The sequence below is a fragment of the Gracilinanus agilis genome, chromosome 1, assembly GCF_016433145.1.
Source record: "Gracilinanus agilis isolate LMUSP501 chromosome 1, AgileGrace, whole genome shotgun sequence".
NCBI lineage: Eukaryota > Metazoa > Chordata > Mammalia > Didelphimorphia > Didelphidae > Gracilinanus > Gracilinanus agilis.
The window spans coordinates 726,172,404-726,198,383 of record NC_058130.1 but is presented as its reverse complement, the minus strand read 5'-3'; the positions used below and the strand labels follow the sequence as shown (position 1 = coordinate 726,198,383).

Genomic DNA, 25,980 nt, shown 5'->3' with positions numbered 1-25,980 from the left:
ATACCACTACTGGATTTGTACCCCAAAAAGATAATAAGGAGAAAGACTTGTATAAAAAATATTTATAGCCGCACTCTTTGTGGTGACAAAAAAATTGGAAAATGGGGAGGGTGTCCCATCGATTGGGGAATGTCTGAACAAATTGTGGTATCTGATAGTGATGGAATATTTATTATTGTGCTGAAAGGAATAATGAACTAGAGGAATTCCATGTGAACTAGAACTACCTCCAGGAATTGATTATAGAGTGAAAGAAGCAGAACTAGGACAACATTGTACACAGAGACTCATACACTATGGCACAATCAAATGTAATAGACTTTTCTACTAGCAGCAATGCAATGACCCAGGACAATCCAGAGGAACTTATGAGAAAAAAACCGCTATCCGTATCCAGAGAAAGAACTGTGGGAACAGCAACGCAAAAGAAAAACACATTATCCATTGCGTGGTTCAGTAGGACTATGATTAGGGTTTTAATGTTAAGAGATCACTCTATTGCAAATATGAATAACATGGAAATAGGTTTTTAACACTGATACATGTATAACCCAGTAGAACTGCTTGTCAGCTGTGGGAGGGGGGAGGCAAAGCAGGGGAATCATGAATCATGTAACCATAGAAACATCTCCTAAATTTAAAAAAAAAGGTCACTTTTCCAGTACTATATTCCCATCATAAGACTCATCTCTCCAACTCTCTCTAACACCAAAGGGGGCAAATTTCCATTCTTGTAATCTTTCTAGACAGGACAAGTTTGCTCTAGGGGTTTTAAATTTGAGGAAGGAGGCATTTAATTCCCAGGGTCTCTGCTGCCTTCCAGTGCCTTGTTGCCCTTAGTTCCCTTTGCCTTAGTCCAACATGTCTCTTCTCCACCTTTCCAATCCCTAGGGCCAGACAGCCCCTTCCTCTCATGACAGCAATTGGACTGCTGTGCATTCCATGCCATATTTTTGACCCAGGACAAAACATTTTTAGTTCTTACTCTTTAGTTGATTTTGTTCATTACCTTTGTTTGGCCCATTTGTGGATGTGGATCTGAGGCCATGGAGATTTTGGGGGGGGGGTAAGCTTCTTTCTAAGTGTCAACTTCTACTCTTCTCACATATTTGCTACTGTCTGGCATCTAGCCTAGTGACTATTTGTCAGGCATTTTCTTTGTCCTCCTTTTTCAGTTTAAATTAAACAAATTAAAATTTCAAGACTACTGCAAAATATATTTTTAAGCTCAAAGAGATACAAAATATATTTTTAAGCTCAAAGAGATGCTGGCAATGGATAATGGTTTAGGCCTAGAGTTGAACAGTATTGCCTTCAGTTAATTTCAGAGGTCTTTTAATAATCTCAAGTTTCTCCCCTGAAAAAAAAAATCCAATCTTTTTTAACACCAATACTGTTTGTTTTTTTTTTTTAAAACCTTACTGTGTATTGGTTCCAAAGCAAAAGAGTAGTAAGGGCTAGTTAGTTAGTGGGGGTTAAATGACTTGGCCAGAGTCACAAAGCTAGGATGTATCTAAGGTCAGATTTGAACCTAGGACCTCCCATCTCTTTGACCCATCCTCTGAACCACCTACCTGCCTCCCAATACTAATTCTCTTCTGATGTAGTATAAATATAATCTCCAAAGTATTGAAATTGAGGGTTATCCAAAAGGCAATAATCAGGAAGTACCTGTCAGGCATGAATGGATAGAAATATTTTGCAAATAAGAAATTATGAAGGAGCAGAGTAGAGAATGTTACCAAAGAGCATTTAAGTATAAAAGGTGGGCTGCTCACATGGGGTGAATAAGTGATTACAAAAGGTCAGCTTTTTGTAGTCATACAATGTTCAGAGATTCAAGTAAGGCTTCCAAAACCTTGACTTGATTCTCTGTGGCAAAGTTAGGGGAGATATGGATCTCTGTTGTTATTTAGTTGTTTTTAGTTGTTTTTAGTTGTGTCTGACTGTGTCATTTGGAGTTTTCTTGGCAGAGATACTGGAATGATTTGCCATTTCCTTCTCCAGCTCATTTTACAGATAAGGAAACCGGGGCAAATAGTGTTAAGTGACTTGCCCAGGGTCATACATTCAGGTAGTGTCTGATGCTGAATTTGAACTCAGGTCTTCTTGACTCAAGGCTGAATGCCTCTACCCATTGTGCCACCTAGTTGCTTTCTTAGGTCTCTGTGTTTCCATCCAACTTTTAGATCCTGTAAATAAATATGATAGCTCAATGGCTATATCAGTTTATTCTGCTCACTTGATACCTTTGCCTGATTCAAATGAGCCTATTTCTGTGTTTTTCTGGAAAATTCCAATTCTATCAAAGTACTGAGTCTTATCCATTCAGTCTTCTTCATGGGTATAAGTATTAACAGTGTTCTCTTTTAATGGAGGAAGCTAATCTTGGCACATAGTCACATCAGAATGGTGCCTCCTGGTTATAGGGAACTCTTTCTCCCAAAGACATCATCAGTGTGTGCTGTCTGTATCTCTTAGAGCAGGCAAATTTTTCAGCTTTCTTCTGTACCTTTCTTCAATGAGGTGGAACATGGCTAGGCAAGCCAGCACCTATCCTCCCAGTTTGCCTTTATCTGAGGAGGCCAGGCTCCCTGCTGCTGAGAGGATGGGACATGGGACATTTCTTCCTCCCTGCTCCAGGAGTTTAATGACATGTCAGAAAGTGTACTTTGCTTTTCTTGCTAATGAAAACATGCCCCATCTCCACCTCCCTTTCTCCCCCCTTGTTCCCCTTCCTTCTGTTTCTTAGGGATGTTCTTTGCTTTCAGTAAAGTAGAAAGTTCACTGGATTTGAAGTTAGATGACCTGGTTTGGAATCTGCTGTGGTCAGAGACTTAGTGGGTCCTCTCTCCATGGTCTAGTCCAACCTGTAGGAGGAATGCCCTCTGTTGGAATTCCCATTCATTCTGAATTTATGGCTTTCTTGACAACTAGCAGCACTGGGGAATGCTGGCTTTTCCAGGTCCTGAGTTAGAGTATAAAGAAATATAGGATTGGAGTCCCTTTTCCTAGGAAGGTCATTATTGAAAAGCAGCTTGAACTGGGAACCCCAGGAGTCCTTACATATCACTTGTAGGACCTTGGGAAAGCCACTGAACTATTTGTCTCAACTCCCATGACTTTGTTCCCCACAAGGGCACAGGGATGACTGGTCACACCCTGAAGCTTGTCATTAGAGTTCTCTGACCCTCACTGCAATGAAGCAGGCCTTTTATTGCTAACTGACTCATTTCCCAGCTCACTCTCCATTGAAGCTTTTGTAAGCCTTCTCTTCCCTTCTCAAACCTCAAGTCTGCCTACAGTCTTCTGAGGACCTCAGCTGATAGACTTGATAGATACATCACTGAGCTCCTCCTCCTTCCCTTTGCTTCCTCTCAAAATCCCTTGGCCACATTAAGTCCTCTCTCTGTTCCTCAGGTCTCTAGTGATGAGGCAGGGCCTTTTCTTCTCCCTTTAGGCAGAGATCTTACCGTGTCAATCTTCTCAGTAAACTCCCTATTGTCTCTGAGATCAAATAAAAATTCCTTTAAAGCTTTTTATAACTCATCATTCTTTGTAGCCTAATTGCACATCACTCCTCTCTCCCAACTCTGCAATCTAACCAGACTGACCTTCTTGCAGTTCCTCTCATATAATATTCCCTCCCTTATCTCTGCAGCTTTGTTCTAATCTACCCCAGACCTGGAATGCCTTACCTCAACCCCTTGGCCTCCTAAAACTCCTCTTCTTTCTTCAGCTCTAGCACCTTTCCTGAACCCCTAGCAGCTACTTCCCTGTTCTCAAACTTTTTTCTTTTTTTCAAGTAATTTTTTTAAACCCTTACTTTCTATTCTAGTAACAACTGTAAAACAGAAGGGCAAGGCCTAGGCAGTTGAGATTAAGTGACTTACCCACTTTACCAAGGAGATGTCTTAGTCAAGTCCTTTGGACTCCAGGCTTGGCATTCTGTCTACCCAGCTGCCACTTTCTCAAGCTACTTCTTATTTCTCTCACTTGAATTTTATTGTTATTGTTCATTTGTTTCAGTCATGTCCAACTCTGTGTGACTCGATTTGAGGTCTTCTTTGCAAAGGTACTACAATGGTTTGTCATTTCCTTTTCCAGCTCATTTTACAGATGAGGAAACTGAGGCAAACAAGGATAAACGACTTACCCATGTGTGAGTCTTCCCAACTCTAGTCCCAGGGCTCTATCCTCTGTCACCTAACTGTCCCTCACTTGAAATTATTTTGTGGGGAGGGGGTTTCTGTATCTATTTTATACTTTCTGATACATGTACATATTGTTCATGTTTCTTCAGATATAGTGGAAGATTCATGAGAGTGGCAGTTGTTTCCTATTTTATCTTTATATCCCTCATATCTAGGCCAATTACTGATATATACAGCCATCTAATAAATGATTATAGATTGATTCATTGCTTTGAGCCTCAGTTTCCTTACCTGTAAAATGAGGGTAACAACACTTGGATTTAGTCTGCCTCTGCTTTCTACAGTGGTTGAGAAGAAAATTCTTTCACAAACTTTGAGCCTTACAGAAGTGGCAGTCTTTTGGAAGCCAAGCACTGGGTGGGGCCCAGGCAGCCCCAGAGTAACAACCCACCCACTGGACGAAATATTCTCTGGCTTTGCCTCTCAGTCACTGTGTATGACTCTTACTCCTGTGACTGTCCCCTCCTTCCCTAACTAGAGCTTTGTTTTCACAGATGTGCTCTGGTCCTAGTTTTCCTATCCAAATACATCTGCCTATTCCTTTTTGTCAGGAGGGTCCCCTTAGAATGAGCAGGAGTAACCTGGAGTGACCAGAGTCCAACAAGGGGAGGGCCTAGGTCTGGTGAAAAAACCCTAAATGATCTCCTAGCAAACTGCAAGGGGCTTTGGAAAGTTTCAACAGCTCCTTCTAAAAGAGGGTATGATTTTACATGTAAAGTATGGGGGTTTTTTTGAGTTGTACATAACAGATATTCACAGTCTCATATTCCATAATCTTTTCTTCTTGATATAAGTGAAATATCCATATGTGCTGATTTGTAAGTCCATAATAAAAGGAACAGGAAGTGCTAGTTTTGGCGGGCATTACTGGCTTCAGATACTGCCTTTGCTATGGACTTACCTTGTGATCTTGGACAAGTCACTTCTTTCTCTGTACCTCATTCCCCTCCTCTGTAAATGAGGAGGTACTCTCTCAGCCCCCCTTCCATTTATAACTCCTAGAACGAGTCTTTCAGCATAGAATGTGGAATACTCAAGTTGATAAGTTGAGTTGGGAAATAGATGGGACACTTGGAACCAGAACATTAAAGCTTGGAAGGGCCCTGAAAACAGGATTGTCATTGCTGGGACAACCCTTAGGACACAGACTGTCAGGCCTGGGAAGGCTCCTATTGATGACCTGGCCCATCTCTCTTTGCTGAGGAGATCAAACAAGTAGTAGTTAATACAAAGGTAAATCTTGAATGGGCATCTTTTGTCTGAGGTTTCCACAGCAGCATCTCTGAAACCTTGTAATAATAAATTGTCTTAAAATTTTGCTGAAATATGAGTGTGTGAGCAACATATAAATTCCTCATCTGTTTTTCACTAAGTAAATCAGATACTCATAGAAAGGGTCAAGCCTACCATCCCCCTTAACCTGAAGAACTCTCTGGAGATGCCTCCAGGCTAGACTATTACCAAAAGGCCTTGGCACCTTGTTTCCAAGCCAGCTGCCAATTCCACGGCACACCATAGCAGCCCTTAACTGTTTGACTGCTCTTAGATAAGGGGTATTGAGACATGGGTAGTCTGCCACATCACTGATTTCAAAGCACCTTTTGTTTGAATTGTTTTGTTTTCTGCTCTCTTTCAGCTGTTCTCATCTGCAGGACAGTTTCTAGGTTTGGATGACTCAGTCGCTGCTATTACGAATACCCCACTGCTTGTGAGTTACCAGGTGAGCTGCCCCTTCCTTTCCTCACTGCTCCTCCTGCCTGCTCACATCAAGCCTCGAGGCACTACATCCATATAGGGCTTTACAGAATGAGAAGTTTTTTTGAAAGAAGGGTGTGGACGCACACCCTGGAAAACTCCCTGCACAGACACTCCCCAACCAGTTCCACTTCCTAAGAAGACACTTCATTTTGGAAAGTCCAGTTCTGAAAGATTATAACATCCTGGGGGGCTTTATGGTTCAGACAACTTTTAGTTATCACTTTTACTGGGAGATAGCGCCGCATGGTTCATTAAGATTCAAGCAGAGAATTTCAGCCTTATCCCTTACCCATTCTTCAAACAGAAATTCATCCAAGTAGCATACAGAATTGTTGTGAATTTTTCTTCTGCTTATCCCCCTTCTGTTGAAAAATCTAATGGTATAAATCTCAGAGCTGGTGGGGCCCTTAGAACATGAAATGGTCATAGTTGGAAAGACTCTTAGAATGTGGAATCTTAGCACTAGGAGGGACCTTAGCACAGAGAATGTCAGAGCTGGGAGGCCCTTAGAACCCAGAATGTCAGAGCTTGGAAGAACCTTTGACACAGAAGGTCAGGATTGGTAGGCTCTAAGGACAGATTGCCAGAGCTGGGGAGCTTTACAAATCAAATTAATAAAATTCGCTAATTTTTACAGGTGATAAAATGCAATCCAGAGAGGTTGTGACTTTGCCCTGAACCACATACACAGTCTAGAAAGTCTGTATTCTTCCCTATTCTCCCTGCCTCCTTGTCCTGTGGCCATACCATTTTGATGCCCTCAAGACTTTCTTTTCCTCTTCCAGTCACAGAGTCAGCCAGAGGATGATGATGAGGGTGATGAAGAAGAGGCAGAAGAGCTGGGCCATGCAGAAACCTATGCTGATTATGTCCCATCCAAATGTGAGCAGCTTTGATTGCCTGGGCTTGGCTATAAGCCCTCTGAATCACACTTCCTTTGGTTTTCATTATCTCTGCTGGGAGCCACAGAGCCACACAGATCTCTTATTTTGAAAAGCTCAAGTCAGTTCAGTTCAGCAAACATCTATGAATCATCTTTTTATAGTCATTTTGCTAAGCTGTGAGGGTACAAAAATATACATGAAACAGTCTCTGCCCTCGGTCTGCTTGCATTCTGCCAGTGGAGGGGAGTTTGGAGAGAAATGCATATATAGGTAAGGAAGTACAATGAACATGCACAGAGGATGGCTGGGGACTTCCCCTGAGGAGAGCCAGAGAGGCCTCCTGTGGGAGGTAGCATTTGAGCTGAGCCAAGAAAGAAGCTAAAGAGCCCCTTGAATCTGATGCAGAGAGCTTAAGAAAATTCTTAGAGACTTGGGACTAAGTTGGGCCAACCTATAAATATGATTTCCTACTTTTTACAACTATTAGGTTTGGCCTTAGAATCAATCCTACATGTTAGTTCCAAGGCAGAAGGATGGTCAGGGCTTGGCAGTTGGGGTTAAGTGACTTGTCCAGAGTCACACAGCTAGAAAGTATCTGATGTCAGATTTGAACCCAGGACCCCCTGACTCCTTGCCTGGATCTCAGTCCATCTAGCTGCCCTCTCACAAATTATGATTTCCAATTCACAAAGTACTTTATATGCATTATCACATTCTCAATGTTCACATCATATCTGTGAGACTGACCCATTGACTAGTAGAGGAAATTGAAGTTTAGAAAAGTAGTTTGACTCCAAAGTGGTAGAATCAGGATTTGTGCCCACATCCCAGACTCTCTGAAACCAAAACCAGGGCTCTTAACTCCTCCTCAGAGTCCTCTTTATCCCACACTCAAGGGAGCCTGTAGGATCCTGGTAAAAGCTCATTGATGGTAAAGCCAATAGATGTTGAGGCCCACTCTGAACTCAATTTAGTACTCTTCTGCCTCCAAGTGTCCTCCTCCTTCCTCTTCCTATGCCTTGAAGGTGGGCCTGCCTGCTGCTTAGTCTGCTAACATCTTACCCCAGCCCTAGTCTAATGACTTTGTGGAGCTTCAGAGTCTAGAAAGATCCTAAAACCATGGCAGGAACATTTCTCTAATTAGCTTATTTTCAATCACCAACCTTGGCTGTTTGTCCTATGGACTTAAAAAAGGGCCTTAGCTATGATCTAGTTCAGTATCTTTTTGTTACTGATAAGTAAACTGAGTCCCCAGAGGTATGATATAACTTGCCCACAGTCACAGAAATATGAAGGTATCTAAGCACTCTCCCCTGCTTCTGGCTCTCTTAGGGTTTTTCCTAGGCACCACATAAGCCCTTTTTTCTTTCCTTGAGTAGATGAGGGATTGGAAGCACCTGGTTAAGGAGGATAAAGGAAAGTCCAGGTTACAATATGATTCTTTCAACAGTGAAGGCTCATCTTTTGAAAATGGTATATATTCCTTCCAGCTAAAATTGGAAAACATCACCCAGACCGTGTGGTTGAAACAAGTACTCTCTCCAGTGTTCCTCCACCTGACATCACTTATACCCTCTCCTTGCCCACCTCAGCAGCCGAAAGTGGGTCGTTGTCAGCACTACAATTAGAAGCCATCACTTATGCCTGCCAGGTATTATTAGTGTATCCTAGTACTTTGGGGTGCTGGGAAAACATCTCTGCTACATCTTGAACTAATTTTCCTCCTCATTTGCCCATTTTTGACATCAGATGTCAGTTTAACTGAGTGAGTTATGGAATTTCTGAGTTGGGAAGGACTAGTCACCTGCATGACAGATGTTTCCTTTTTATAGTATTCCCAGTAAGACCATTGTCCAGCCTCCTTTGCTTTAACATATCCAGTGATGGGGGGAGGAGAAAGATAAGAGACAGCATGCACATATGTACCTGGAGATGACCAGGTGTCATGCTCAGAAGTTAGAAGTCTCAGTTTGGACCGAAATCAGTTGGGAACTCCCCAAATTTGTCCTCTTCACTCTTGTCTCTCCCTATTTTGCCAGCATTTTACAGAAAGGCCTCCCCTCTTTAAATTTTCTCCTGTTGTTTTTTGTTTTGGTCTTAGCTCTTGGGAAGTAGCAATAAAAATGGAAGAACATGGTTATTATCATCATCATCATAATCTACTCTCTCTTGCCCCATTGCCCTTTAGATTTTACAAGGCCCTTCCTAGGTCACTGTGCTAGTGGTGGTAGGTGGCCAATACTCACTCCAACCTCTAGGAAGCTTTCAAGTGCTAACTCCTCTTGTGATTGGCAGCAACATGAAGTCCTACTACCCAATGGACAGCGAGCCGGGTTCCTCATTGGAGATGGTGCCGGTGTTGGGAAGGGCAGGACTGTGGCTGGGATCATCTTTGAGAACTTCCTGAAGGGCAGGAAAAAATCCCTGTGGTTAGTATTCCTCCTTCCTCAGTCCATTTATGGGGTCTCCTCACTTTCTCCCTACACTTGTACCTTGGCTGTCATTCTGTGCTCCAGCCTGTTTTTCCAGCAGTGGGGCTTGGATGATGCCGCATTGTCATTCGTGTCTCCCCCTCCTTTTCCCCACTCCCTTCCCTTTTCCATCTTATGTCAAGGGGAGAGAGTAGGCCAAAGAAAGGAGAGAGCTCTCCAGGGAAGGTAACTTTACTCCTTTGGCTTCTGCAGGTTCAGCGTCTCTAATGATCTCAGGTACGATGCAGAGCGAGATCTGAAGGACATCAATGCCCCTCACATTCCAGTCCATGCTTTAAACAAGGTAAGAATGTCAAACCAGGCGCGCCCCCTGCAGGAAGAGGCTGGGCCCACATAGAGACTTCAGAGAGAATACAAATTTAAATGTAGCTTCTTCAGCTCTTATCTTCCTCACATCTTCTCTGGCTTTCTGGTCCATTTCCTCCATTTGTTCAAAAGGAAGAACAAATATCATTGGCCTCTTCTCTCAGCATCTCCCCAAGGTGGGGAGGGCCTCAGTTCTAGGACAGATCACCTTTATGACCAAGGTAAATTGACCAAATAATTGCCAGCTCTGCCACCTCAATTCTTTTTTTTTTTTTTAATCCTGTCTAAGAATTGATTCTAAGGCAGAAGAGCTTTAAAGGGTAGGCAATTGGAGTCAAGTGACTTTCCCAGGATCACACAGCTAAGAAGTGTATAAGGCCAGATTTGAACCCAGAATCTCCTGTCTCCTGGTCTGACTCTCTTTCCAGTAAGCCACCTAGCTGCCCCATATCCCTGCAACTCTTAACGTATACATGTTTAGAATACCAGCCCTGGCCTGCTTTATAGGCATCAAGGGGCTGTGATTAAGAAGCGATCCCCTGTGAGTTCTGGGTAAGAGATAATCTTGAATTCCCCCTGCAGGTTTATGAAGTTTATGAATTATCATTGATAAACACCAATCCATTCCTGAGGGCCCAACTCTAGCCTAGGAACAACGAAAGAGGAATCTGGTGGGAGGAGAGTCAGTTTGTGTTATTGTCTCCATATATACCATAACATACACTGGAGTTAATAACATATATATGTATACTCACATGTGGTTATTTACATATTGCAGTTAGTGCAGAAGTCATGGGTCCCTAAGATGTGGGGGAATTAAGAGGCATGTGTTGATTGAGCTTTGAATGTAGTCATAATCAGAGCTAATTATTCATTAGCTTTGGACCCAGTGGAAGACTTAATGATCATCTTCTCTCCTAGAAAGACACATCCCATAGATAGCTTTGGGTGGGTAGATTGGTCTGTACATGTATATATGCATGTTTGCAGGCCTCCACACAACTGCTCTTTCTCCATTCCTGTATTTGTGTATATGATATATATACGATTGCATTTAAGATAGTGGAGGTACAATGTAGAACTGCTGAATGGATGCAAAGGACATACGTAGAAGCAATGGGTGGAAATTTGGAAGAGGTAGATTTTGACTTGATAGGAAAAAAAATTTTCTAGCAACTAGCCCAATCCCCAAGAGGAAAGGACTATCTTGGGAAGTCATAGGATCATCAGATGATAGATTTAGAATTAGAAAGAATCTTGGGAATTTGGTTATTAAATCTGCCCCTCCCTCAGACCCTCATTTTACAGATGAGAAAACTGAGCCCCAGAAGAGTAAAATGGTTCACTCAAGATTAATACATCATTTAGTAAAATGCAGAACCAAGATTTGAACTTCATGCCTTTGACATCAAATCTATTGGTTTTTCCCCACTGTCCCACACATACCTTCCTGTAGTGACTTGCCTCATGAATGATTTCTTAAAAGTACAGGTTTGTTGGGGCAGCTGGGTAGCTCAGTGGATTGAGAGCCAGGCCTAGAGACGGGAGGTCCTAGGTTCAAATCTGGCCTCAGACACTTCCCAGCTGTGTGACCCTGGGCAAGTCACTTGACCCCCATTGCCCACCCTTACCACTCTTCCACCTATGAGCCAATACACACAGAAGTTAAGGGTTTTAAAAAAAAGAAAGAAAGAAAGAAAAAGTACAGGTTTGTTAAGTATATTATATTATCCAGCTACAAATTGGACTAGTTCTTTTCATTCCTTACTTAACCCTCTTTGCATTAGACTACTCTGTCTTCTCCCATGTGCCAAGTAAGGCTGGGGCCAGTACACTCTGGGTCACTTCCTCTCTTGTCAATGTGTGCATAGTCCTGGCATGCCTGTTTATTTTTGGATTAGCCAAGCAAACCTTGATAGATGGTGAAGGTCGTTTTAAAAAAGGTCATACTCCAGGGAATCAAAGTGACTTGGATTTCTGGGCACATGTACCACCACAGGGTCAATAGATTAGAACCCTAAAGATCAGCCCATGGCATCCCCTTCTGATATCCCCCAGAAGCACACTATAGACATAGATTAAAAGGAGAGACACAAGCATGGGCAAACTTGTTTGCATGTGTGTGAATGAATGAAGTCATCTGTTCTCTTATCAAAATATTTGGCCATTTCAGAGAACAGGGAATTTCTTCAGTCAACAGGCAGTCTTTTGTTGAACTGCTTGAAATAGTGGAAATTCTTTGAGATGTACCTTGTAGAAGATTGGGATTTCATTTCTTTTTTAAAAGAAATTCTTTTTTTAAAAAGGAAAGAAGAGAGGGCAACTGGGTAGCTCAATAGGTTGAGAGCCAGGCCTAGAGACAGGAGGTCCAAGGTTCAAATCTGGCCTCAGACACTTCCCAGCTGTGTGACCCTGGGCAAGTCACTTGACTCCCATTGCCTACCCTTACCACTCTTCTGCCTTGTAGCCAATATACAGTATTTGCCCCCAAGACAGAAGGTAAGTGTTTTTAAAAGAAAAAAAAAAAGAAGGAAAGAGGGAATCAACCAACCAATCAACCTGCATTTTTTTTTTTTAATTTCTTTTAGTTAGCTCAGTCAGAGGGAAATTATATTCATGTTAGGAGAAAACCTAGGACTACTTGCCTGCAAAGTCAAATAATTTTTCTAAGCCTGAAAAGATCTCAAAAGAGTAACCTTTCCAGGTTACAGGTACTTGGAAGTAGCCAGTTAAGTCTTTGCGTTCATTTTTCAGTATCATTATTATCATTATTATTATTATTATCATTATTATCATTATCATCATTGATGTTATTGCTAACATCTATATAGCATCACAAAGTTTGCAAAGCATTTACATTTGCATATATGATCTCATTTGAGATTCATAGCAATCATATGATATAAGTGCTATTATTATCCACCTTTTTTTCTATGAGGAGACTGAGCCCAAGAGAGGTTAAGTGACTTGCTTTGGGCCAAACAGCTAATATTTGTCTGTGGTTGGGTTTCAACTTGGAGTATGGGCCATGGGCTTGTCTGGATTTTACATATGGTAGGCAAGTCTACTATTCTAGAGCTGAGGGTCAAACACACAGCCTGCAACACTCTCAAGTATGGTGTGAACAAGATTAAAATATAATTGGGAAATACTTAACAAAATAATTAACAATACAAAAGAACATAGCTAATACGTGATTTTCTGCACCTTTCCATACCAAAAATATCTCTTTCTTTCTCTCCTCTCTCAACTCCCACTTTTCAAGAGAGAACCTGACAAAGTTCATTGAACATGGGACATACCAACAGATTTCCCTCCCTGCTCCATTACTTACTAGCCATGTGAAATGGTGCAAGTGATTTCCCCTTTGTAGCCCTCAGTTATACCACAATTGAAATTTTTGAGAGGCAGTATTTCCTTTTTTATGTCCTTCTGTTTTGGAATCAATGTTAAGTATTGATTTCAAGGCAGAAGAGAAGTAAGGGATGAGTAATCAGGGTTAAGGGACTTGTCCAGGATCATACAACTTGGATGTGTCTGAGGCCAGATTGGTACCCAGGAAGTCTCATCTCTAGTCCAGACTCTCCACTGAGTCACCTTCTAATCTGGTCAGTCCCTGTCTATCTCCTCACCCCACCCCTGCCTGTATGCAATTCTTGGATCTCTTTATTCATCTGCTCCTTTGAATGTCCCAAGACATCTCTCATTGTTAAATAACTAATTAAGAGTTGATCCATCAATGTCCCAAACCATAGGTGATGAATTGGCAAGAAAAGAATCCTTGTCTCACATTTCTGGTACCCAAATTTTGTTAAAAGGAAGATACTTCTGCCCTGGAACCAATACTTAGTATCCAATTCTATCAGAGAAGGTAAGAGTTTTAATAAAAGAATGGAAAAGAAAATGGGAGCAACAGTAGTTGTACTGCCTAATTAAATGATCCTAAGGGAAACTGAAAGCCCAGCTTGCTTTTCCCTTACCTTAGAGGTTAGTGTCGTGGAAGCCAAGCTTGTTCATAGACTTCTCCAGAGGCCTCAGGGGGTAGTCACTTATGTGGGGTAGACAGAAGACTCAACCCATTAGAAGTATTCCTCTTTATGCTCTTTTGTGCCTTTCTTCCCCCAGATAAAGTATGGTGACACAACTACCTCAGAAGGAGTCCTGTTTGCCACTTACTCTGCCCTGATTGGGGAGAGCCAGGCAGGGGGACAACACCGAACCAGGATTAGGCAGATACTCGACTGGTGTGGAGAAAACTTTGATGGAGTTGTATCCTTGATTCAAGCTACTAGGGCACTCGGTTGCTGGTAAACCAGGCAGTATTGGATTCTGAACTACCCAGTACTGGAGATGGGGTGGCTGGGCTGTCTGGAACTCTTCCAGGGCTGTGAATTACTCTTATTGAGGAATATGAAAAGTTGGAGAGCATAGGAACTGACTGGCTCTTCTTGGTCTTTTAGAGAGGATCTACCCATCAGTCTAATACCTGTTAGAATAAGAGGAATTGAAAGTACCTTGAGATCAAAGAAAAAAGATCTCTTGGTAGGGGGAGGGACAGGGCAAGGAGGCAGCTAACCTTTCCTAGGGAAGGTTCTACTTTCAGGAAGGTTGTCCTAGAGCAGAAATGTTCCCTATGGCAGCCCTTGGAGTGAAGAAATCTGTAAACTCCAAAATCCTAAATTCCTTAGTCTCATTTTAGTCTCATCTATTACTTCAAGTACTTCTCCACTCCTTAGTAGATAATCCTCAGGACTTTCTGAAGCAATCCCCAACCTCACCCCAGACTTTTCTTTCTGTAAGGGCCTGCTTTCAGTGTTGGGCTTGTCCTCATGTACTTAGACTGCTCCCTGGACGATTGACTTGGCCCACTGCCAGACCCAAACACAGTTGGACTCCATAGGTCAGGGTCAGTCTTGACTCCTCCAGAGGCCCCAGAGGAGGACTTTGGTGCAGGAGATGGGTCTCATTGAATCTTCTTTTGGCAGTTGAGAGTGGTATATGGGCTGTTTGTCATTCTGAATGTCAGTGATCAACCAATGCTATTAGATTCAGTTGGTACCGATTCCAAGAAATGCCCCAAAAGCTGCTATTTTGACAGATCCCCTCTCCCATAACTGTCAGTTATGCTTGTCCCATTGGACTTTTACTCCAGTTTGAAAGGCTTTGAGCCAAGGAAGGAATCCACACTCATGCTTTGCAAGGCTATTTCTTAGCTATGTGACCTATCAGGGACTTGTGCATTGGTCTTCTGACCTGTAGATTCCAGTAAGCACTGGGGTGTGTCACTGCCTCTGCCTGGAGCTAGTCTTCTGGGAAAGGGCAGAAGGCTTAGTTGGGTAGTGGATAGGTGGTGTTTATTGCTCTCAGATTTCTCAGGGGCAGCCCAGCTCCAAGCAGTATTATATAGTTCAATCTTGAGTCCTTCAGTTCATTCTTCTCTGGCCTTGATCCAACTCAGGAGTTTTCCATCCAAGAGGAGGTGACCTAGTAGACTGGTGGAGTTATGTAGGTTTTAATACAGTTTCTGTGATCGTGAATCAGCAGAAGGTAAAGTGCTGAAGCTTTTCACCTATCCCATTACTATTCCAGAGGAAAGTGTGGCATATTTCAGTGAAGGAGCAAGCAATACTGAGTTCTCCAGTGGGCTCTCTCAGATTGTGACAAACTTCTTGCATTCATGTTACATACAAATTAATCAGGGCACAAAGCATATGTGGGTATTGTAAACACTATGTGCCTTCAGAGTAGGAAAGGAGGTTGTCTTATCTGGACCAGATGAGGAATGCAAACACAGGAAAGGAGCATTCCAGGAAATGGAAGGGCGGATGCCCTTAAGCTGGGAGGGAGGGGTGAATTAGGGAGAGGTGCTGAGTCATGAAATAGTCTGTCAGAAGTACATTCCAAAGGCCTACAATGGCTAGGTCTTCTGGGTTCCTAGACCCCCCCCTTATCATTCTTCTCTTTCTTATAGAGGACAGAGTAGACTGTATAGTGTATAGAGAGTTGGCTGGCCTCCAACTAAGCTCGGTCTTCTTTTGCTAAGGAAAGTTACATTTTATTTACTGAATCAAGGTAAATGAGGAGACAATGTGATGTTTTGGAAGGAGAATCAGAGTTGGATTCAGAGGACTTGGGTTAGTATCTCAACTACCCTGGCTCTTATTTCCATAACTTTGGAGGCTATGGTTCTGGTTCACATTTCATAGGAGGACTCACCTTTTCTCTGGGAATTCTTTGGGGAAAAGCCTTCCACCCCAAAGGGGTCACCAAACACCCACTCAGCAAAAGTCCACTGAAATTAGAAAAGTAATGCCTAAAAAGTCTCTGAGAGTCTGCTCCCTCCCAGGATCACCTACCTGCATATGACTGCTCCTTGGAAGAACAGTTCCATGTGGGAGGCACATACTATAAATAGCTTTTATGGGGTGATTCATTAGTCTAACAGCTTGTGTGGAGCCAGAGCCCCCAAACACCCCCTTATATCTTAGCTTTCCATCTGCAGCAGAAAGTATTATAGTGCTTTTCTGGAATCAGAATGTGACTTCTCTCACCCAGCCTTGCCCCAGTGCAATGCTAATTTCTCATCTATTCTCATGGTACTTTTGTGTGCATTTGCCAAGTCCCTTGCCATTTTTGTATTATAGTCATAACTTTAAGCCAAAAAGACATGATAGTTTGAGGCCATTCTCCCAAGCCACTAGGTCTGTAACCTCAGAATCATCTTAGATGCCTCCATCTTCTTTATATTCTTTTATGAGTGCTTTACTGGGGTTTAGAGAAAGGGGAAAAGGAAGACTGCTTGGGCAAGGGATAACTGACTAAGAACAAATACCAATGGGGAATCACCTTTACACCCACAAACACAGGACTTGGGAAAATGAGTAACACCTATATAGAGGAATGGCAGCTAAATCAGTTAAGCAGTGAGCCAGACTCCAGTCAGCTGGGGAATTGCAATAAAACCTTATATAACTTAACTGAGGTACTTCTAGGGTTAAGGAGAACAGACAAGAAGCAGGAAACAATAATTTATTAAAGTAAAGAAGTTAGGAAGATGAGTAAACAGGGATTTTCTTAACTGGGGTTAACTATGGATCAGGAACAAAGGAAATGGATCACTACTCTAAAACCCTAAAACTAACTAGATCCAAGCAGGATGGGATCTCACTCCTTGGGTCCTTGTCCTTCCAGCGGTGATCTTAGCTGTCCTAAGGTCCCAGATGAAAATCAGCCAGTAATTCTAAAAGGGTCTCCAACCAAGAGCTGTCCACATTTAGAAGTCCACCTTCCAAACTGTAAACCAAGCTCCAGGCCACAGAGTAGAAGGGATAGTATTTTAGGAGTACAAACACACCTGCTTCCTCTCCAGTGGCAGCAACCAACAAACTCAGACCCTTGTGTCTCACCTGTAGAGTTCCAAGGCTCCCAGAATGTTCTGCTCATCCATCCTGTTTTGCACAACTTTTTTCTATCTATACTTAAAAATGCTATTTCCTTATTACACTTCCCATATAGAAATCAATCCCTTTGTTTCAATTTTCCCTGTAAGTCATCTTATTATCATCCTCTTAGCTGCCACTTGCAGTTATTACAACAGCCAGCCTTCCTATTTATCTACCTTTATGATCCACCCTTCACTCTGTACCAGATTAAAGTTTCCTGCTACCCAGCTCCAGTCAAATCATTCAACTTTGAGTCCCAGAACTTTTGATGAGTCCTATTGCATGCTAGTTTTACAGTCTTCTCTTGGCATTCCTCTAGTTCAGCCCTCCCTTTATACCCTCTTTTGATTGAATAGAACATTTGTTCAGCTTTAGCACAGTACAACAATGTCCCTGCCTGGCAGGGGCTAGTTGAGGAATATGGGGCATACATAGATAAATATAATACTCAGGAATGTGGAAGTACATAAAATTTGTGCAAGATCCCAAGGCAAAGGGATTATAGATTGAGGGGATGTAAGAAGAGGCTTCCTGAAGGGGGTGGCATTTGAATTGGGGTTTAATGTAAGGTGTAAAAGATGGGCCAGGCATGGGGAGCATGGTAAACCAAAGTATAAAAACCAGAGATCCTTTCTAGGGAGTGGCTAAATGCAGTTCAGTCCTGATAGGAAGCCATTGCTAGATTTTAAGCAGGGGTCACATAACCATTGCTCTGCAAAAGAGGAAAATGTGAAGGTTTAGAAGCCTGCGCTTGGCTTGGTGGGAAGGGTTAGGGAGAACATTTAGATGAGAGAAGAATGAGCTGTGGCTGTTGATGAGTCCCAAAGACTAGAAAGGGCTGTTTTGGTTTGGGTTGGTTTTTTATTTTCAGAAAAGAGTAGAATTGGGTTGATAGGATTATGAGAATGGACAAGAAAGAAAACCTCCCCAACACTTAATTTGGCTTGTTTTCTCTCCCAAAGAGAATCATGTTAGGGTTGGGAAGGACAGAACAAAAATAATGACTGGAGACCTAAAGCAAGAAACTTCTGTACCACTCCCTCCAAGGGGGCCTTCTCTGATCTCCCCCAGGCTGCCCTCAAATCTTTCCCTTCTTGCTTACCTTTGCTCCTACTCCCTAGACTTGAGGTCTTCAAAAGGAGGAATGGTGCCATTGGCTTTGCTTCTCTTCCAGGTTCAAGCATAGGACTTATACCTAGTCAGTGCTTAATCAACATTTGAATAAATGAATAGTTTTCAGTCTTTGTCCATAGCCTCCTTGACTCAGCTCTCCCACAGATAATTTTTGATGAATGCCACAAAGCCAAAAATGCCAGCTCTACCAAAATGGGCAAAGCAGTATTGGACCTTCAGAACAAGATGCCCCTTGCCAGAGTTGTCTATGCCAGTGCCACAGGTAAGGATTAGGCCCTAGAGGTGGGCACCTCATACTGTCCCTTGCCAGGGGGAGTCTCAGCCATGCTCGTAGTGTATGAGAAGAAGAAATGATGACACCAAATCCCATACCAGTAAGTCTAGTATCCACTCGGTACAATTCAATTCAAAGAGCACTAGAATGTAGGTTGGGAACCCTGAGGATGAGTTCTGTGTTTATTTCTTTACTGTGAGACTCTTGGACAAGTCATTGCCCTTCCCTGGGCCTAATTTCTTCATCTGAAATAAAATATCCGTAAGGTCACTTCCTGCTCAAACACTCTGCAATATGTGCTCTCATGAGTATGGCTATTCTCTTCCACCATCCCAGAGAGGCAGAAAACATCATTCCCTGGAAGCCAATCTCCTGCTGGTGGGCATCTCTGCAACCTTTCACAAACCATCCTGAGAAGACCTATATAGAAGAAGTCTCTCCTCAGCTCCATAGTATAAGCCCCAAAAGCTTGAGACAACTCTGCTTGAAGCTTGCACCATGTTGGAAAAGCTGAGATCAAGTGTGCTAACAATTGACCTTTCATTTTCTTGAGAATCTCTAACGCTTCTTGTGTGCATTTTCTCATTGGATCCTCAGAAGAGCCCAGTGAAGGGAGGTGGGACAGTTGTGAGCCTCCTTTTCCTTTTTTGCTGGGGAAACTGCAGCTCATTTCTGATGGAGCTGATTTCTTTTTTCAACAGCCCTGTCTTGGAATCCATCTGAACACCACTGAAAGGGCCTTAGAGCAGGGATGATATAGTGCAGAGTTTCCTGGGCAGATTTCATGGGTTCATGAACTTGTATGGGAAACCCAAAATTCATTTTTAACTCCCCTAACCTCAAATTGAAATTGACCATTGCCTTCAGTGATGCACCAGATTGTGAAGAGGGTCTATGGTACCCCAAAAGGCTAAAGTTCTTGATCTAGACCAGCTTCACTAGACAGGTGGGAGGAGACTAAAGCAGGAGGAAGGGAAGGCACCTTGCCCCAGGCCACATGGGAAAATTCCATTTAAGCAGGCACTTGAGACTTTGTACCCTGACCCAGGTGTCTTCCTGTGCTACATACAGCTGTGATTGTTTGAACAGATTCATGGAAGTGTGGAAAGTCTCCGGTGATGATTTCAGCCTTAGACTGGGATGTTTATGGGAAAACATTGGAATGTGAGGCTGGAAGGATATGTTGGATCCAGACTTTGGACATCATTGAATGCCACTCTCATGTCTAGATTTTTTTTCCTTTCTCCCTTGAGTTTCACTAATGCAGTCAATGAATTCTCCTGTGAATTAAAATGTCATGTCAATAGAGCAGAGAGAACTTTAGAATTTTGTTTGCTGTGAGCTGCCAGAGAGAGCGTGTGCTCGGTGCCCCCTGGTGATAGAAATGTGCAGTGAGCCGAGAGGACTTGGCTTGCATTTCTGTTGGGGATGCCTTTAAATAGTCAATTTAAATGATCATTAGAATTTAAAGGGAGTATAATACTCAAACTCAACCTGTCATTGACCTAGAAAATTGAGAGAACTACATAGTAACTTTTAGGACTTCGAATCAGAGAGCCTCTGAAAACATCCATGAACCCATCCTCTTTGGTTACCCAGCTTCTACCTGGAAATTGAGGGGGTGGCTATCAAATGGGGAATTGCTGAACAAATTGTGGTATTTGCTTGGGATGAAATACTACTGCACCATAAAAAATAAGCAGCTTAATTTTTTAAAAATCTTGGAAAGGCCTACAATGAAATAATGAAGAGTGAAATAAGTAAAACATTATATAAAGCTACAGAATTACTATTTGAAGAATGACTTGTGAATGTCCACCTCCAGAGAAACTGATAAATAGAAACTCCAAAGACATAATTTATGTATATGTATCTTGCTGAGTGATGTCTTCTTTAGTGAGAGGGAAGGAAGGGAGAGGTTGAGATATTCTATTTAATTCTATTTATTCTAATTTAAAAAAAAAAATTACTCAGCTTCCACTTGACTTCCTTCCCTCCCCTGTGTTTAGATACTTCTTCCATTTCAAGGAAGTCCATTGTACTTTTAGATAGCTTTAGCCATTGGAAAAGTTGTCTCTTATAGTCAAACCAGAATCTTCCTCTTCCCGGACCTCTGTCTGTCCTTTTGCTATTTTTGGCCAATGTAAGATTTGCACCCTCATTTGGTAATACTGTGTTGTCTTTCACATGGCTTATACTCTCAGAAGGGGAGTTTTTTTTTTCCCCCAGAAGTGACCACACAAGTAAAATGTCCAAAACTTTGTTGTTGGTCTTTTTATTTTTTATTTGTTTGTTTGCTTGTTTATAAAACCCTTACCTTCCATCTTGGAGTCAATACTATGTATTGGCTCCAAGGCAGAAGAGTGGTAAGGGTAGGCAATGGGGGTCAAGTGACTTGCCCAGGGTCACACAGCTGTTGGTCTTTTTAAACTTCAGTTGTATAACAAACTTTTCCATTTCTAAAACTTTGTTATCACTTGGTGTTTGAAAAGTGCTTTGGGGTCATTTCTGTGGGATCAGGATCACCAGAAATTTCACCAAAGTCCCTGGCCCAACCTGAAACTAGTTAGTTTGCCACCCCATTCTCTTGTGTTCTCTTGCTGATATGGAAAGAAAGCTATTTACTGACAGGTGCTTTCTGACTCCACAGGTGCCTCTGAGCCAAAAAATATGATTTACATGAGCCGCCTGGGGATCTGGGGAGAAGGAACCCCTTTCAGAGCCTTTGAGGAGTTCCTCCATGCCATTGAAAAGCGGTAAGATGCCTGAGGCCTCCACCTCATTTTCGCTGTCACCTGGGACATTGGATTCAATCAGAATTAGCCCTCTTAGGTACAAGGACTCAGGAAAACCGACCATTTGTTTCAGTCCTTGTAAGTGCTGTTCTCATTGCCTGGTTATCATTCTCAATAACAGAGTGTAGGAATATCTGAACTGAAAGAGCCCTTAGGATACACCAGGAGAAGCTGGACAGGAGGAGTCTTAGGACATAGAACATTGGAGCTGCACGCTCTCTTAGATCATAGGAATGTGGAGTCATGGTCTGAGAGTTGGAAAGTCTAGTGATCTCAGAGACGAGAGCTAGTGCCTTCAGGTATCCCGGGGTGCATACCCATGAACCAACAGCAGCAGGCTTCCCTAAGATTGTTCTCTAGGGAAGTAGCCTCTCTAGAGATGGGACCTCTGGCTTTAAAAGCAATGACAACTCTCTTCCCCCTTTGCCTTGCCATAGGGGTGTCGGTGCCATGGAGATTGTGGCGATGGATATGAAAGTGAGTGGCATGTACATTGCCCGGCAGCTCAGCTTCTCTGGGGTCACCTTCCGGATAGAAGAGATCCCTCTAGACCCGTCATACGAGTGCATCTACAACAGAGCAGCCCAGCTGGTGAGCCTCAGCAGGGACTTCTGCCTTCCCTCCCTTCTTCAACAAGCTGGACCCAGCCTCCTATGGTCTGTCCCAGCAGAATGACCTCTACTAGGGTGAAGAGATGACCCAGTCTGATGTGGTTGGCAGCAAGAAACAGTCCAGATAGGAATAGGCACTACTTACCCTGCATGTCATCCAATGGGTAGACAGTGAGTCCCACCTGAGTTTGTGTAGGGCCTCTGAGGGCGGGGAACAGCACCATTGGGCTCCCATTTTCTCCTTTCACTGGCTGCTTGCTCAGGGCATGCAAGCTTGTTTTAGGATTAACTGAAGCAGTTTCTAATTAGAGAGAGTTATTAAAAAAAAACAAAACACCTCATTCCATAGCTAAATAGAAACAACTTTGGTTTTTCTGGACTGGTGCTAAAGAGTAGAGCAGGGAACCGACCAGTTACCAAGAGAACCTTTATATTGTTGGGCTCTGTGATGTTGTTAGGAATGTTCATTCCCTCTGCCAATTCAGATTGTTGCCTCTCTGGGCCTTTCTCAGGCAGGCAGGCTTTAGGAGCTGAACAGTTCCTCCTCTACAGTCATTGTGGTAACAGACCTCTGCTAGGCCTGAGAAGACAGGCACTCCCTTTATCCCCACCCCAATGATTTTGGAAGCTTTTCCAGCCTGGTGGAAAGTTCTGAAACCTGCACTCATTTAGCCTTGCCCAGTATCTTCTCCACACTATGATGAATTCTTAGAGGAGGACAGAAGCAAGAGGCTGAGATAACAAGTCACTCCCATTCCCTTATGCCTCAACCATTTTATAAGGTGCTAATAACCTCACAAGGTGGGAAATTATCTGCATTTTACTAAGAACCTGAGACAAAGATTCTGACTTGCCCAGAATCACATAATAGAAGCAGGTATTCTACACCCATGACTCTTTGTTCTTCTTTGCCATACTGCTCTCCAAATAATGTGATGTGATCAGAGTCTTAGAGCCAGGAGGGCCACCTAGTTCAGCCCCTCTATTTCTAGATAAGGACCTTGAGCCCCACGAGGTTTCAGTGACTTGCTTAAGGTCACCAATTATAAATGGCCAAAGTAGGGTTTGAAGCCATATCTTCTGGCTCCAAAGCATTGTTCTTTCTACCGTATTGTGCTGCTTGTCATTTCTCCAGCACCCTCAGATTTTTTCTGTGAGACAGTAAAGAACAAGTACTTTTCCCCCCCAGTTTTACAGATACAGAAGCTGAAGCTCAGAGATGGAGATTGCCTCAGTCACATTCAGAATGATGGCCTAGCCTCCACTCTTACCCAGAAAGCTAAGATTAGGAAAGAAGTTGGCCAGGGTGTGGGGAATGGATTTCATGGATATAGAAAGCTTTGGGGCAGATCTCTTAATGTCTCCATGCCTCAAATTGTCTTCGTGAAGTTTTTCTTACTCCTGAATACTGAGGCAAGAGTCCTACCATACTTCCCTCTTACTCATCCCTCCCAGGCATACCCAGATTTCCCTCAGTCCTCCTAGCCTGCAAAAATTCCATCCCCTAATGAAATTTTATTTTCCCTACTTAGTTGGTTGGCCCATAGCTCTATCTGTTCTCCACTGGATGGATTACCTTGACCTTCTGGGAAAATTTCTCCGCAGCATGTTAAAAACAGTGACATACTATTTCTTCAGGGCCTATGTGCTAGGGCTGGGAAAGTTAGGGTCAGATATGGTCCCTGAACTTGAGAAAGCTCAGTGATATAGAAAGAAAAGCCTAGAATGCAAATTAGAGTATTGCAAATATAAAAGAAATCCCAACAAACTAAATGGATGGAAAGAAATATAAGGTGGTCAGGGAAGGAAGCTAGAAAGATCCTGGAGCTGGAATATGATAGGAAAAGAGGATTTCAGTAGTTTTGCAATTTCTCCTGATTTTTTTTCCCCCTAAACTCTTACCTCCTGTCTTAGTGTCAGTTTTAAGACCAAAGAGTATCCTGGGCTAGACAAGTTAAGCAACTTGCTCAGGGTTACACAGCTAGGAAGTATCCAAGGCCAGATTTGAACCCAGATTCTCCTAACTCCAGGCCAAGAGCTTTATCTATTGTTCCACTTTCCTGCCCCTCTCCTGATAGATTTTAAGCACATCTATTGTTTAATAAATGTTAAATTCAGTTAATCTGATGGGGAATGGAACTGGAAAATCAGTTCCAGATAGTGTGGGGAGAGAGGAAGAGGTGGCATGTCCAAAAGCACAGAAGACGTCAGCATACAATCAGTAGACTAATTGTACTGGAAGCAAATGAAATGATTTAGTGTAAGACAGGCCTCAAAAACAAGTAGATGCCAAACCGTGGCATACCTTGAGTGCAAGACTAAGGAAATGGTGCTTTGATAGCAGTTAGGAGCCACTCTAAGGAATCCTGGCTTAAATAGCCTTTGGGACCTGGAGAAAAGCCAACCTGAAATGGTTAAGAACAGGAGGCCATATCCCATATTCACCTTCCCCCTCTGTGTCATTTCAGTGGGCAGAGGCATTAGTGGTGTTCCAGCGGGCAGCAGAGTGGATTGGCCTAGAGTCCCGGAAGTCCCTGTGGGGGCAGTTCTGGTCCGCCCATCAGCGCTTCTTCAAATATCTCTGCATTGCTGCCAAAGTCCGTCGCTTGGTTGAGCTTGCAACAGAGGAGCTGGCAAAGGGCAAGGTATGGTTACAGATGCATGGGGTTAGAATTGAAAGGGACCACAGTATAGACCAGTGTTGGTGAACCTTTTAGAGATCCCATGCCCAAACTGCATCTTCAGGCCATCTGTGAGCTCCCCAACATTACCCCAGAGAGCAGAGGGACAACGTGCTCACATTGGGTGGCTGGACAGAGGGACGTGGCATGCAAAAAATGTCCTCAGATGCCTAATGGAGAGGAAGAACAGAGCAGCCCCCTCCAGCATGCCAGGGCACACATGCCACACCTTCACCAATAGGGCTGTAGACCCTCCTCACTTTTTTTTTAGATAAACAGACCCAAAGACAGATAGAAGAATCTTCCCCAAGATCCCATAAGTAATAAATAACAAGGTCTAGGGGTTCAAACTCGTTCTTCTATCTCTAAGTACTGTGTTATTTCTGACCCTCACACAGTGGTATGTACAGGTCTTTTTAACGAAATAGCCTAGGTGAGGTAGAGGTGGCACACAGCTGAGACCTGGGCCAAACTTGTATGAAGTTTGAGACCTCCGGGATAGATATGAACCTTATCTCCACTGGACCAGCCAACTCAGTCTCTCCTGGCGCCAGACCCTCCTTAGGACATCCTAGTGCTTCTGGCCTGAGCATAAAATGAAAACCCTCCTTCCCCTTAGAGATCCAAAGACATTAGACTGAAAACAGTTTTGCTAAGTAAATAATGAGAAAATTGCAGATTGTTCAAGGAGCCAGTAGATCTTTGTTACTAGCAAACTGTCTGTGACAGGGAAAAATAATCTATCCTCTGATGACCAGCCTTATATGCTCTCTCAAGTATTTCTACATTGGTGTAGGACCCCTGAGCCTGTGCTCTGCTAGTATAGTCTGGAAGCCTCAGGGGTACCTCAGCCATGGTATGTAATCAGAGGAGATGAGTGACAGGAGGGGCAAATACCCCATGAATCTGGCCTACATTGCTTAGACGTGCTAGTTTCACCACAGAGCTATTAATTCATTCAGTATCATCTCACCCTATCAGTGATAGTCAGCAAAAGAACTTCAGTTCTCACCGTTAGGACCCTTGGAGAGCAGCAATGCACTTTCTGAATACAGGAGAAAGAACAGACTTGGAGTCAGGAGATCATGGTGCCCATCAGAGCTCCAACACCTGTTTAGAACTTCAGCTTCCTTATCTACAAAATAAGCACAATAGTTCTCCCACTACTCAGAAGCTCATGAGGAGAGTACTTTGTAAATTTAAGGACCACAGAATGTTAAAATCATCATCATTTAATTGAGAGACAAGAAGGTCCTTGTCTACTATTGACAAGTTGCTTCCCCTATGGAGCTGGGATCTGGACCTGTTAGAAAAATTGCACAAACCTGGGGCTTGTGGTTTTCCAGGTACTTCTTTACAGTCTTTCCCCCTGGAACTCTGAGAATGGAT

At 43.0% G+C, this 25,980-nt stretch overlaps 1 protein-coding gene across 1 annotated transcript in view; it reads left to right on the top strand.

The window, feature by feature from the left end:
* Nucleotides 1-25,980, top strand: part of SBNO2 (strawberry notch homolog 2) — a 160,102-nt gene that overhangs the window by 107,812 nt on the left and 26,310 nt on the right. The window contains exons 5-14 of the mRNA XM_044671710.1: nucleotides 5,851-5,934; nucleotides 6,758-6,854; nucleotides 8,347-8,507; nucleotides 9,152-9,285; nucleotides 9,541-9,631; nucleotides 13,780-13,923; nucleotides 18,375-18,492; nucleotides 21,155-21,260; nucleotides 21,737-21,890; nucleotides 24,379-24,555. Coding sequence (XP_044527645.1) covers nucleotides 5,851-5,934; nucleotides 6,758-6,854; nucleotides 8,347-8,507; nucleotides 9,152-9,285; nucleotides 9,541-9,631; nucleotides 13,780-13,923; nucleotides 18,375-18,492; nucleotides 21,155-21,260; nucleotides 21,737-21,890; nucleotides 24,379-24,555 — 1,266 coding nt within the window. The remainder of the gene's footprint in view (nucleotides 1-5,850; nucleotides 5,935-6,757; nucleotides 6,855-8,346; nucleotides 8,508-9,151; nucleotides 9,286-9,540; nucleotides 9,632-13,779; nucleotides 13,924-18,374; nucleotides 18,493-21,154; nucleotides 21,261-21,736; nucleotides 21,891-24,378; nucleotides 24,556-25,980) is intronic.